The sequence below is a fragment of the Drosophila subobscura genome, chromosome J (assembly GCF_008121235.1).
Source record: "Drosophila subobscura isolate 14011-0131.10 chromosome J, UCBerk_Dsub_1.0, whole genome shotgun sequence".
Classification (NCBI taxonomy): Eukaryota; Metazoa; Arthropoda; class Insecta; order Diptera; family Drosophilidae; genus Drosophila; species Drosophila subobscura.
The window spans coordinates 3,577,341-3,591,958 of record NC_048532.1 but is presented as its reverse complement, the minus strand read 5'-3'; the positions used below and the strand labels follow the sequence as shown (position 1 = coordinate 3,591,958).

General features: G+C 45.1%; 1 protein-coding gene across 1 annotated transcript in view; it reads right to left on the bottom strand.

The window, feature by feature from the left end:
* Nucleotides 1-3,324: 3,324 nt before the first annotated feature.
* Nucleotides 3,325-14,618, bottom strand: part of LOC117893231 (putative uncharacterized protein DDB_G0282129) — a 57,806-nt gene continuing 46,512 nt past the window's right edge. The window contains exons 4-5 of the mRNA XM_034799783.1: nucleotides 4,326-4,706; nucleotides 3,325-3,383 (exon numbers count right to left, since the gene is read on the bottom strand). Coding sequence (XP_034655674.1) covers nucleotides 3,325-3,383; nucleotides 4,326-4,706 — 440 coding nt within the window. The remainder of the gene's footprint in view (nucleotides 3,384-4,325; nucleotides 4,707-14,618) is intronic.

The window sequence follows — 14,618 nt, the reverse complement described above, 5'->3', positions numbered from 1 at the left end:
CAGCAGACCCCCAGGAGACGCATTTCATCTGACAATGCGCAACATTTTACGAGGCCAGGAAAAACAGCCATACAGGAACCAGCCCCCAGGAGCTGGCACCAGGCAATGACTTCAAATCGTGTCCTGTCCAGACCAAGAGTCCGCAACGAATTTTCGAATTTTGCCAATATTTGCGTAGTCATTGGGAGATTATCCTAATTGAGAATCTCGGCGCTAAGCTTGGAGGGGTTGCCGCTGCCCTCTGCAAAGGGCTGGCACTGGAGTTGGTGCCCCATGACAGGGGCTGTCCATAAGACAGTGTACCCAAATAGATGGATATATAGATGTCTCTGTCACGGGGTCGGGACGGCTCTGGGTAGATGAAGCGGAAGCATGAAATTGTCGCAATCTAAAGTAGAGTACACTGTTAGAAACCGGGGTAAAAGTGCAAGTAAATTGCTTTTGGTTCAACAAACTATCGTCTGTGTTTTCCCACTCCCTCAGGAAGACCAAATGAAGCACAAACAAGGCCCTATCTTGACTACTTTCTCCCCTCTGCCCTATCCGCACGCGTCTTATTTCTCCTGTCACAATTCATTACGAGCTCTCAATTCGAGGCAAAAGAAAACATAAATAAACTTTTTGTTTTAGATTTCGTGACAAATGTACAGAAATGGCCTTTTCCATCAACTGTGAGACCCAAACTCGACCCCAAAACCCATTCCTGCCCTGCTGCGTGCGGAATTATCACTGGAAAGAAAATATTTACACAGGCGAAAGGTCTCGGAGACCTTCGGCGCTCGGGCGGACAAGTGTACGACCTACACTCCCACCCACACAGGAAGCCGTCCGTCGAAGCCAAAAAGGATTACTTATCGCATATTTTGACATAAGTTAAGTTCATCAGTGAAATACGAGAGTCAATTGTTCCATTCGGAGGGAGGTGGGGTGCTTAAACCAATGTCCAGACAGCCGGACAGTCAGAGGTCCGACATCGTCTGTCTACTCGTTCGTGTGATGGGTCAATTGTGATAAGCCGAATGTCCGAATGGCCACCCCTGGACGGCGATTGCTGCTTTGTTCTAGGCCCTGCCACTTCTGGGCCTGCGTTTATTTGCATTCGGCTTTGTTTCTGTTTGCAGTGAAATCGAGGCAGGACGAACAGAGCAGGACGACTGTAAAATTGGCAAATATCTATCGAACAATTGACAGTTTAGGGCGGAAAGCCTCGGCAAAAAGCCCCCTTTGCTATTGATGGACGACAGAACCACATTCTGGACATATGCAAAGGGCCGAACCGAGTTCGAACTCAAGCGAATGTGAGCAAGGAATAATGCCAAGATTTGGCAAAATAAAAAAGGATTTAATTCCCAGCTTATTTTTAGTCTTTATTTTTAGGTCTTCGCTACGAAAAAAAAGGGTTTCCCACCCTCCAATGCCTTTGTTAGCGTCTGCCCAAAACTCCGATTGCTAAATTTGGCATTTCAATGGATCACAGTGATTTTTATACCCGGTACTCGAAGAGTAAATAGGGTATATTGTATTTGTGCGGATAACGGTTGTATGTAACGCACAGAAGGAAACGTTTCCGACCCCATAAAGTATATATATTCTTGATCAGCATCAATAGCCGAGCCTATGTCTGTCTGTCTGTCTGTCCGTCTGTCCGTCCTGATGAGCGCCTAGTACTCAGAGACTATAAGAGCTAGAGCCACCAAATTTTGCATCCAGACTTCTGTTTGCTCACACTGTTACAAGTGTATTTCCAAAATGAGCCACGCCCCCTTCCGCCTCCGCAAAAGGGCGAAAACCTCCCAAATTGACAATTTTAAAGATAGCAGAAAACTAAAAACGCCATTCCGTAGGGAATGACCATATCTATCAGATCACCAAATTGGGATCCGATTGGATCATAGCCACAATGAAGAAATTAATTTTCAGTGGCCAAACCCACCCCGTCCCGCAGCATTCACACTCTGCTTAAGCGCTGTTTATGGCCTCTCCCCCTGACACGTCTCTGCCTCTGCCTCTGCCACGACTCTGCCCTGACTCTGCAAAGTGTGTCTCTAGGGGAAGGTGGCGAGCTAAAGGAGCGTGTTGGCGTGAGCAGTGTTGTTGATGTAGATGACAGATGAAGAAAAAATGTAAAATTTGACAAATAACCGCTAAAGTGCTGATGTTGTACTGAGTGCCGGGTATAAAAGTTGTGACGCGTAAGAAGCGTCTCACACGTCCCTTCTCGTTATGTGTGGAGAATAGAATATTGCATAAAGGGAAGAATTAGAAGAGCTGGCTAATGACCCTCAGCTAATTTTTTCCAATCTAATTTACTCATTGGAACAAATAAAGAAAAAAAAGCAAGCAAATTCTCAAGCAAACTCTCACCGACCAGATTATGATAATTTTTCCCACAAACAAACTAATACAAACTCTAATATTTACTATTGTAGAATTAGGTTTCTGAAATTACGAAAGTGCTATTAATTATATAGGCTATTTTAGTGCAACGCTTTAAGCCAAAATAACATCTGGCCAGCAGGCACGAGTTTAGCATCTTGCTTGCATCTATGCCGATACCATTGGGGGCAAGGCAAAACTATGTTGCCACGGGCCATACACAAGTCCAAACAAAACAGAACCTCACACACAAAGGACTCCAGACGCATACTACAACAACGACGTTGTCTGGCGACTGCCACTGCCACTCATTCTACTCATCCACAGCCGCGCCTGGTTGTAAAGATATAAAATCAGACAACTGCAACAACATAACTACAAGGGGCTCCCGAAGGAAGCAGCGCAGAGCAGGGCAGGATAGCACGACTGCAGGACAGGCAGTTGGTGTGTCCTCGTCTTCGCCCTGTGTGTGGGTGAATCTGTATGGGTGTGGGTGTGTGTGTGTTGTCAGCTGCAGCGGCGATTTGTAACGCCACAAGGATAATCACACTTTTAATCGTGATTTAAGTTTATGGCGCTGGGTGCTCGTTTAGTTTCCTGTTACTTGTGCTACAACAACGATGCATCTCCTTGCAGCGTCTGAGCACTTTTTTTCAATTCCTTTCTCATGGCTTCATCAGCCTGAGCGTCTGCAGGAGGCGGGAGGCTGGCGGAGCAGGACCAGAGGCCTGACTGCTTGTTAAGTTTCCCGCTTTCATTTTTATATTTTTAATGATTTTTATTGCATAACTGGCGGCGTCTTCTCGACCTCACCCAATAAGGCCCGGCATGGCCCGGCACGGCGCGACCCCGGCCAGGCAATTGCACTTTGCCACATTTTATGGCCAGTCCCAAAGAAGGAAGGAAGCCAACAATGGAGCTAGGAAAAGCCAGAGTCGTGATTTGTTGTTACTGCTCGTTGAGCCAAGCAAATGACAAGGGCAGAGCAGGGACAAACACGATAAGCGCTGCAGGAGGAGCCTTAAGGATATAAGTTGAGTGAAAGTAGACCAGGAAGAGATCAAAAAGCTCTTGGAACAGTTTTCGTTTATATCCCTAGTTCTGCCAGTAATCCTTGAGCGATTGATTCCATGATCCATAACTTCACAGGTTTTTATTCTGTTTCAATACCCTGCTATTTGCGAATTTGTGACTCAATCGTTTGGATTGACATATCACTTCGTGTCTGCACTAATTCCTAATCCAATTCAAAACCCTCGATGCAGGATGCACCCACATAAGTCTGACTACCACATTACCCCTTACCAAGTGATCCTTCGTGTAATTTGTTGCTTAGCAAACTCTCATTTAACTCTAACTTTGGAGCCTTTCCGCTACTGTACCTTCCGCTGGTTCGTTTACTTTTACAAATTATAAGCACTCACATAAATTTCACTTACGGCCGCAGTCGCCGCCGACGCCGCAGTGGGTGCCAAACCATGTTTGGCTCCAGTCTGAGCCAGAATCATGGGAGTCTCTGAGCTATGAGCACCTTTTCGTGAGACGTAATTAGAAGGGAAATCAGAAAAAGGAGAAGGAAAGAGGCCACTGGTTCTACTGGCTACCAACTTAAGATGACGAGAGGGCAGTACCATGGAGCAGGCCAGGCAGGTGAAGGGGAATTGGCCACTTGAAATGCAAATTGCGTGCAAATTATGGCAAGCTTGCAGCCAACCGGGCAGGTGAACAAGTTTTCCTGCTCTCTTTTTTCCCCTCTGTTGTTTTCCTGATTCATTGCGGAAGAGGAAATATTACTTAGGAGCCGGAAAGTTGTTTTTTAATTGCTGGAGTTTTAATTCAATTTCCGGCTATGCATTTTATGAATCTCTTGCACAAGAAGAATCCTGCGGAGCATTCACCCTACTGTTTATGGTTGACCCCTCCCATATAGTATAACCTCCCACACTTACCGTTATTATGAGTTAAAAAAGCGTTCTCTGCTTCCGAAGACGATGATCCTTGATGCTCATTATTGGCATTCGACGAAGGGGATGAGTTGGAGAAGTCGTAGGGATGGCTTAGACTATTACTTCCCCCAGCAGTAGTTGCAACCAGGGCCTTGAACAGGTGAGCAGTGCGTTGCTGCTGGGTCTGCTGCTGCTGGGTCTGCTGCTGCTGTTGTTGCTGCTGTTGCTGCTGCTGTTGCTGCTGCTGCTGTTGCTGTTGGGGTGGTATGTAGGGATTGTTGTAGATGTTGCGAGTGTCATTCGAAGGTTGCAGATTAAATTGTTGCTGCTGCTGAAGCGTGTTATTGGCACTCAGACCATTCACCGTAAAATGCCGCGATTTGGCTGAAAAAGAAGAGCAGTGGGAAAATATGCTAAAAATTGAAGCTAACATTTCGAAGTTTGAGAAAAGATTTTTAAAAAAGACAAAAAAAACCTTGTGTTCTTGTCATGACAGTTGCCACCTACTACTCCCCAATCCTCAATCCACCCGTCTACCAATTCTCCTTACGCTTAATTGCATGCATTGAAATATGCAAATGAGCCCAAGGGGCATGTGGCATGAGGCATGTGTGTGTGTCTTCGTTTGCTTCAATTAAAGCATTTTCGCTGCTGTGCTCGAAAAGGTTTGGGGTTTTCCCCATTTCCTCTGCTCATAGTGGCCGCCTATTGTTGCTGTTCTCATATGAATTATGCATGGTACTGACAACTCGATGGGTTTTCTGCCGAAGCTCTTGATACCCTAGCATTTTCATTGATTTTACAATAGCTAATGGATATAGACTTCCGATTTCGATTGACCATGTCTGATATATGATGAAACTGAAACAGGGACAGGGACTGTTAATACTTTTAGTCAGTGATACTTTCTTCTCTGTTAAAGTCGTAATACTCTCTTAAAGGGTATCTTCCATACCTCACGCTCTCCTTAAGTTTTGCGGAAATAATGTTGACGCGGAAGCTGTGATAATGAAGCAGGCAAAAAGCAAAATGTCACCTCTCTCCGCTCCCCTGCCCGAAAAAATTATGCTAACCCTTTCAATTTTCCACAAGCAGCCCGCCCGGAAAAGTTGCTCCTTTCCGAGAACGAGATTGCCTTTGCTGTTGTTTTTGTTATTGTTGATGCTGGCTGCTACCGCTTTTTGCATATTAATTATGCATGTTTTCGGTTGGTGTGAAGGCATCAACACATTGTTTGAATTTAAAGCAACACAAGCGACAAAATTAGGGGTAAACTGACTGCCAGCGAAGAGGGAAGGAGAGTCTCCCTTTTGGGTTTTTCACACTCTAATTTGTTCGGCAGTGGCCCCAACTGTGTAAATATTAAGTGCAAAAGATAACGAGCTAATAACTCACTTAATTCTTGGCTGTTTTGTGTCTGCCTGGATGTGGGTATTCGATGTAAACACAACTTAGTGCCAGAGAATGGAAAAAACCCCCTCAACACACATTTCCCAGGCGATCTGCGCACAACAAAACAGTCGTGACGTTTTGACACTTTCTACGCGGTACTCAGTTTGGACATGGGAAAACATTGTTTGGGAACGAAATAAAAGCAGCCTTCGCTTCATTGTGACATTACTGATTCAAAGAACAAATATAATTTATGTAAGCAGAAAGAATTACATATTTATCTACATAGTAAGTACGATTATTATAACGCATTGAGGACATCAGGGCAGCACCGACAGCTGTCCCAGGCCCTGTTTGGTATGCTCTTTAGGCTCTTCATGTAGGTATCGGGCTGCACTTGCAGGCGCTTCAGGAAGAGTTTAAATGTGCGTAGGTTAAGCTGTCGATAGTTCGGGCAACGAGTATTGTGATGGTGGGGCACACCGCAGAAGACCCACGAACGTTCGAGCTCCGCCATGTTTGGCGTATTGATAAGCTTGGCGACTCCATGCTGGCGAAGATCGCATATGAGTCCTTGATCATCTCAAAAAGCCAGTCTTGGAAGTCGGATGACTCAAAAACTTCACTAAGCATCTGGTTCTCGCACTGAATGGACACAGACCGTAGCAGCCAGGCCGGAAGCAGACAGAAATGCATGTTGGATTTCAATTCGAAGACGTACTGCTGTCGCTTCTCCCATGCGTGCTCCAGCCAGATGAGGCTGGCGAAGAAGATTTCCTCCTCGCAATTTACGCAGATCGTTTTCAATCGTAGGAGGTAGACCACCTCCTGGACATCCAGCTCGAGAAACTCCCGAGAGGCAGCCAGAAGAAGGAAGCTCTTGCGGACTCGGGATCATCATATCCTCGCAACGGTGGGTGCGGGCCGACAGATAGGTGTGGAGGGCATTCTGTTCCCAGACGCCGCCGACAGGGTCCCGATCGAATACGGCCCAATATTGGTCGACCAGATCATCGATACCAAGGAACTGGGCTGCCTGGAAGAAGGGTATCAGCTCTCTGTCGATCCGAATGCCCTGCTCATTCCCGAGCATCCAGTCATAGATCCTGTGGAGGAGACACATGTCCACATTCTCTATGGGCTGCCTTTGCAGCTCCCAAAGTTCTTGGCAAAATATGTGAACAGAGACCGATCGATGTGGAGGAACTGGGACTTGATCAGTACCTCCAGGTCATCGAACCAGTAATTGCGAATCGCCGACAGCATGACATCGTGTTGAGCTGAAACGAACGGATTCGAATCACTTATTACTCCCTCATCAAGTGGAAAACTTACCCAGCTGGCACTGAGCATTTTCCATCTGGATTTTGGCGCATGAAATCTTTTCATGACGCCATAGCACCTCATAGTCGTGAGTGGTGACCTCTTGTTGCTCTTGGGTTTCCGAGTGTTTCTGGTTCTTAATTGCCAAGTGGGAAGTGGGAAAAGTAAAGTACCTATGAGTCTGATGCAGTCTGTGCTGTCGAGCTGCTATAGAATGCTATAGAAATGTGGTCTGACTCGCTTAAGGGAAAGTCCGGATCTATGTACAGTGTACCATAGTTATACGGGCTTAGACTTGATTGGAGCGACAGCGGAGTGTTCGGATTAATGTCGCTTGCCTGGACCAATGCCTCGATATGCTTATGGGGCACAGTACGCTGTTCGATGTGCTCCGGCCAAAACCATTCTGGCACCCATACCTTCGTTTCCTGCTCCAGCGGGCTTGACTCTTCCTCGTCCGCCATTATGTTGGCTGTTGTGGACTAGTAGTAAACTTACTAGTAAATGTATGCTAAGATTAAACTATAGGCTTACCTCTGACTGGTTATTTTTATCTTGACATCTATACAATACAATTTCAAATAATATGCGAAAAAAATGTCTTTCAGTTTAGCATTAAATCTCATGTGAGAAAAAAATTAACGAGGCACAAGCAAAGCGATTTGGCCGGACTTTAGTAAATTGTATCGTCCCAGGAGAACACACTTAGCTCTCTTGCCATTGCTTGCAGAATGTTTTAAACGTTTTGGGAGCTTTACGAAACTTCCTTTCCTTGCATTTTAATTATACCCGGTACTCGAAGAGTAAATAGGGTATATTGTATTTGTGCACAAAGTGAATGTATGTAACGCACAGAAGGAAACGTCTCCGACCCCATAAAGTATATATATTCTTGATCAGCATCAATAGCCGAGTCGATTGAGCCATGTCTGTCTGTCCGTCTGTCCGTCTGTCCGTCCGTCCGTCTGTCCGTCTTGTTTGTCGGCTAGTTCTCAGAGACTATAAGAGCTAGAGCCACCAAATTTAGGGAATGACCATATCTATCAGATCACCAAATTGGGATCCGATTGGATAATTATTATAGCCACAATGAAGAAATTAATTTGCAGTAGCCAAACCCACCCCGTCCCGCAGCATTCACACTCTGCTTCGCGCTGTTTATGGCCTGGCCCCTGACACGTCACTGCCTCTGCCTCTGCCGCTGCCTCTGCCGCTGACTCTGCCGCGACTCTGCAGTGTGTGCCTATAGGGGAGGGTGGCGAGCTAAAGGAGCGTGTTGGCGTGAGCAGTGTTGTTGATGTAGATGACAGATGAAGAAAAAATGTAAAATTTGACAAATAACCGCTAAAGTGCAGATGTAGTACTGAGTGCCGGGTATAAAAGTTGTGACGCGTAAGAAGCGTCTCACACGTCCCTTCTCGTTTTTTTTAATATTTACAGAGGTTTATTTTAAAAGAAGTAGGCTAACCCTCTCCACTCTGGAAACCAGCCATTTCTTCTGCTCAATTTCCTGCTTTAAAGGTCAGTTCCATTTAGTTCTAAATCCCGACTTCAATGTCAATTTCCTGGCGATAAAATTGGGGGGTACAACACGCATCGCGGTTTAAAAAGCAATGTCAATAAATTTTCACTAGAACGAATTTATTGGTAAATCCTCGCCCGCTTTATGACACAGAGCCACAGCCTTAGCCATAGCCATAGGCAAGGCCAGGCCAGGCCCGGACAGGAACAGAGACACAACCCGTTGATTCCGGGGACAAATCTGCGACGCGTCTAAATGTCAATAAAAAACACATTCCGCCACCCAGCCCAACGATTTTCAGGATTTCCAGGAGAAATTTGCTTCCTTTAGCGACGAAATAATGACACAAAATCGCATAATTCGACGAACAGGCAAAAGGGTTGCCTTTAAACCAATGCTGAAGCGTTGAGGGGCAAAAAAAAAAACTCTGACCAAAGTAAAAGTCAAGGAAGCAACATTGAAATTGCCTGATTTAGTAGACGCTTGGGGACAGTCGCGAACCCTACGTAGAGGGGATGGTTGAAAAATATTAGCAACAACAAAGGAATAAAGCACACACATAAGAAAAACTAGCAAAAGAAAAAAAATTTTGTGGCAATACAATTTGCGTAAATAGTCCAATTTGCATTGAATATGGCCCTTATTTATGGCACTGGCACTGGGACTGGGGCTGTTGCCCGGGAGGCATTGCGCAATCAAGCAACCCTAGAAAATGGGGGCACGAATGGGTATTCGCATGGGGGACTGGAGTCGGGGGTTGTGTATTGTTAGCAGTGTGCCCTTTATTATTGTTGTTGCTACCGCATTTGTTGGCCAAGTGTAAATTTGCCAAAATGTTGTTGAAAGAAATATAAATAAAAAATGGGCAATGGCTGGAAATGGTAATGGGACTGGGAATGGATCTGGCGAATTTTGGAATGGTCTGTTCCTTGGCTTTCCCGAATTATCAACGGCAACTCAATTTGAATTATATCCGTGGAGAAAACTTAAAGTTCAACTTGTGATGGTTTGATGGGGGGATGATGGACTGCCACTAGAAGGGAGGATTATGTAATCCATATAATTAATTCAACAACCAATCAATCCGCAATCGCAGGGGCAGCTCACCTTTTGTTTCGTTTCGGTTTTCCAAACTTTGGCCAGACGAAAGCACTCGAAACTTTCTACTCACAATGGCCGCAATCAGGTCTCCGGAACAATTAACAATCGATGCATCCAATTAACAATTAAAGGAAAGCCCCCAAAATGGAATGATGGTAAAAAAAAGTTGGCTGCCACGGAAAACTTTGTACAGCGATGGAAAACTTTCCATTCGATTGGCCCGAGCTGAACAAATTTTATAAATAAAAGCTAAATCCCCCATAAATATTTGAAATCCTCCAAATATACAAATTCCAAGAACACACACCCCCATCGATGCTCCCACATCAACTATTTATGGCAAGACATCAGGCGATGGAACCAATTGGTTTTCACACGCACGATTCAAACCGGGACCTAAAGACCACAACTAATAATAAATACACTTTGGAATTTTATTTTGGATTGCATTAAAAATTCAAATTGCAGCAATTAGGGTGAAAATTAAGTGCTGATAGAAGCTTCATAAGAGGTTTACGGGTTTCTTTAAGCTCTTCACCACTCCACTCACCACTTACAGATGGACTAAACGCATTAGGATCGCGACAGGATTGGGCCCTGAGACTTGGGACACTTGAACAGATGTCCTGGCATTTGAAATTCACAAAACTAAAAGCAAATGGGGGAAAATAGGAAATGTGAAATGCGAAATTCCGCTGACTCAATCTCAGCCAGAAAAGACAAAGCCGAAGGACAGGCGAAAAACACCTTGTTGTCCCTGGCTGAAGGATGTGAAGATAAAGCCAACGAAGCTGTCAATGACAGTTGGCTGTTGTCAGCACCCTCACAGCGGTGGAAAATTCGCACAGCTGAGCGTTGAAGAAGGGCCAAAAGTTATCTGCCTGAATAAATCCGGGAAGGCTTAGAGTTGGAGGTGGACTGGGCCATGGGGGAGGCGCAGAAGCAGGGAGCCAAGTTCCGTCCGTCCTCTAATGCATGTTTGACATTTACATAATTCCCATTGGCCATGGTAAGGGGTAAGGGGATTGGAAGCACTTGACTCGCACCAGCACAGCCCAAAAACTCAGACCAAAGCAAATATCAATTACAATCACGCAATCGGAACAACACGGGCACGGATCGGGGACAATAACAAGCAAATTAATTGAAATCAATGCAAATGCCCAGAGCTCAGAGCAGGATGCCCACAAAAGGAAGGATCTACGTGGACCTTAAGGGTTGCTACTGCTGCTTTCTGCTGATTCCATTTCGGGTTTTTCAATTTCTATAGGCAATCGCATTTGTCAGTGGCTTAAGTCGCGCTGCGCTACTCTCTCTCTACCCAACACCCTCTCCCCGAGGCCATCCGTTCTCCTCCATTGTTGTCCAACATGTCAAAGCAATTGCAAACATTCGGGCTGCCTTTCATTTATCAGATGAGCCCCGAGAGCGAGAGCTGAATCGGTTTTACTTTTTCACTCGTCCACTCGTTCGCTTGATCTATGGATTCGATTTCGCGGTTTGCTGAGCACCGGCAGCGGAAAGATAACGCTCCGATAAGTAGAGTCCCGTTCGGTACTCATCCTCGTCCACATCCACCGCTCTCAGTGCGATAAGTAAACCATTTGTGCAATATGTCAACGTGTTTCTGGCGGCTTCTGTGGCCATTCAATGGCTGAGCTCTGCGGGGCATACTGTTGTCTTCCCCTGGCTCTGGTCCTTGAACAAATGCCACAATTAAATGTGTCCTTTAAAATGGCAGTAAATGCAAGTAAGGAAACGCCTTCACATTGCACAAGCAAAGCGATCAGACAGGGATTTCAAGGTACACAAAACTACTCTTATATTATGTCTTTAATTTCTCGTCTACTTCTCCCGAGGCTGCCGCACCACTAAAAATTCGTTTTCATTTTGCATGTTTCCATTTTTCCCAAATATTTTGCGTAATATTCAAATGCTAATGACTACATTTGCCAACCCCTGCCTGACGCACAGTCAGTCAGCAACCGAGGGGAGACGAGAGACCATTGACATATTCAACTCATTAAACCAACATTCAGCGCTGTGCCCGCGACACAATACCAGAGAACTCATCTGTATAAAACGGAGCTGAAAAGGCAAAAAAGGATCGCCGGCTGCCATGCGGATATATTTGCCAGGCTAATAATAAACACCCAGTCAACAAAAAAAAAGAAAAAATAAAAATAACCGACAAAAAGAAGCCAGGTCCAAGACCAGGGCGCAATGAAGAATGCGAGAGTGCGAGAACAATGGCCACAATGGGTAACAGGATCAAAAATCAGCAACAAGAGAACAACCCAGATTCAGACCCAGACCCACCAGGGCTAGGCTAGGGGCTGGGCAAAGAGGGTTCATTAAAACTGCGTCTCGTCTGACATGGGGTTCAGATTGAAGATTGAACTACCCCTGGGTACGGAGATCAAAGCAAACTGCAACTGCCATTAGCACTGAATCACACACTACACCGAAATGCTACTTCGTATTCCACTTTTTATGGCCAGGGCCCAAGAAAAACTTATTACAAAAAGTTGACATTGTGTCAAACACGGCATAACGAGCGGAGGAGAACAACGAGAGCCACACCTTTCGCTCGCATCCCGAATCCCGTCGAGCGTCGTGCGGTTCGCAGTCGCAATTATTGCATTTGAATTGTCAACACCCCCCCGTTGAGAGATGTGGCAATGGGAATGGCACAAGAGGGGGCAGGGGATTGGCATTGAGAATGCCGTATAGCGTTGGTCAAAACCGAAATACGCCACGGGTCATACGCCGCACCACTCTCATTCCTGCTCGTTCTCTCGTTTACAAGAATTTCTCTCTGTTTCTGTGTGTGTGAATTGTGTGGTGTGGGTTTTTAACGCGTCGGGTGTCGATTGTAACAATAACATTGCCCAGAGCGCAGATTTGCGCCTCTCTAACGATGATGATGACAACGACGACGGGTTACTGCCCCATTCCCAGTGCCATTGCCATTTCCATTGCCATTTCCCTCCCATCGATGGTGACCCAATGGAGAGATGAGGGAAATGTGTCATTATTTTCAACCATTTTTTCGTGTAGCCGTGTGGCTCTTGGCACCTTCTGTAATTTACGACCTTCGCTTCTTCTGCTCTGATGGACTTTGATGATGATAATTGCGGTAGGATGCGGATGCCTGCCCTCGACAGCTAATGGGGCTTGGACTCGACAGTGGTAGATTATTAGCACAGAGTAGGACTTTGAATAATTGCTGAAACTCCCCCGCCAGGGGGCTATTCGTCAGCTTTTAGTCCTCAATTGTCGGTTAATTCTAGTGAGCTATTGACTCAGCCGCAGTGTAAACCATCCTACAACACTTCATCATTATATGCATCGGGAAAAAGGAGCGAAGTGCAGATTAAATCACAAATGAAGGAGCACAGGGATATGTAGTGAAGCCCATAGATAGATTCGCACAGAATCAGTCCTATGGCGACCCAGCGAGACGAGCAGGCAGCCAATAAATCAGATTTATTGGTTTTCAAAACAGATTTTCGGGGCGACAGAGACCAAAACCACAATGCGAGTAAAACGAAGTGAATGCAATCTTTTTCCAGCCCACCTCCTCTGCAATTCGCAATCCGCTCTGAATGTTGCCATGACACTTTTGGCCATATGGCCGGAATGCCCGATGCCCAATGAACAACTATGGCTCTGAAATCCATCACAAGGGGCACGGACGCATTGATGACACAAAGCGTGGAAGGATTAATCCGCCGCTGAGCGAAGCGCAGAGGAGTAGACAATGAAAGTTCATCATAGCCGCAGGACGAAGAGCAGAGCAGAGCAGGTCCCAGGATGATGCCGGGCACTTGGTCGACGTTCGCTGGCAATTTGTCGCTCGTTTAGTTGAGTTGTGCGACAAAAATAGAATAAATGGTACAGATAATGGAAAAAATGGACAGCTGGATGGGCTGGGATGGATGAGGGGCACAGTAAACCGCTGGCCAGGGCTGCAGCCACGTCCATAGTCCTGCAGCTCCTGGTAATCCGACGATTAATTAAAAATGTTGTCCTCGGTAAAGGGCTTAAAAATTGAAATTGATTGCCGCCGCAGCGGCTCGGTTCGGCTTATGCAAAGTTTTTGCCCCATCCAGTGAGGTTTTCTTTTTGCAATTTGAGTAAACTGCTTTATGCTAAATAACAATAAATATAAATACAATCGCAGTTATTACTAAGCGAAAATACTCCAGGGAGTCGAAAGTCATCAACGAAGAAGCAGAACCCATCAACATCATCATCGCCATTCTCCACCTGATGGAAAAACCGCTTATCAAGCTCCCGGGCGGAAATCCCTGGAGAGATGTGAGGTCCAGGGAATAAAAGTAAAACGGTGAAAGTCAAGCCAAAGAAATCGTGAAATTTCATTTGGAAAAGTTTACATATTTTGAGCACGAAAGTTCAGGACAATTACTGAAGCAACATTTTTATTTCTAATCAAGACTCCCTTCTGTCTTTATGTGAATATTAAGCCATACCCTCAGGGAAAAAAGCCCTTCATTTTTAATATTTACTCTTAGATTAACAAATACGAGTAACAATAAATTTGTTTGTGTTTAAAATAAATAGTCTATTCCCTGTAAATGTTTGTCATATTTAATTGTAATATTTTGTAGACTTCGAATATGTATTTATTTAGATACGATTTTCTAAATATTTATGTCAGATATGTTATTACATTTTTGGCTATTATACTTACATAAGTAATAGGTGTATGTACATACACATATAAATATGTATGTATATACATATGTATGTATGTACATGGGGGTTGGGATTCTTTTGAACATTAGTTTTCCGCTAATAAGGAAAATTCACATGCAAATAAATGTGGAACACCGCACCACCACCCGCTTTTACATCTACAGCCCCCTTCCCATTACTCACACACGCGGCAGAAGTTTTCTTTCGTTATGATTTCCATTGAATCAACCCCTGCT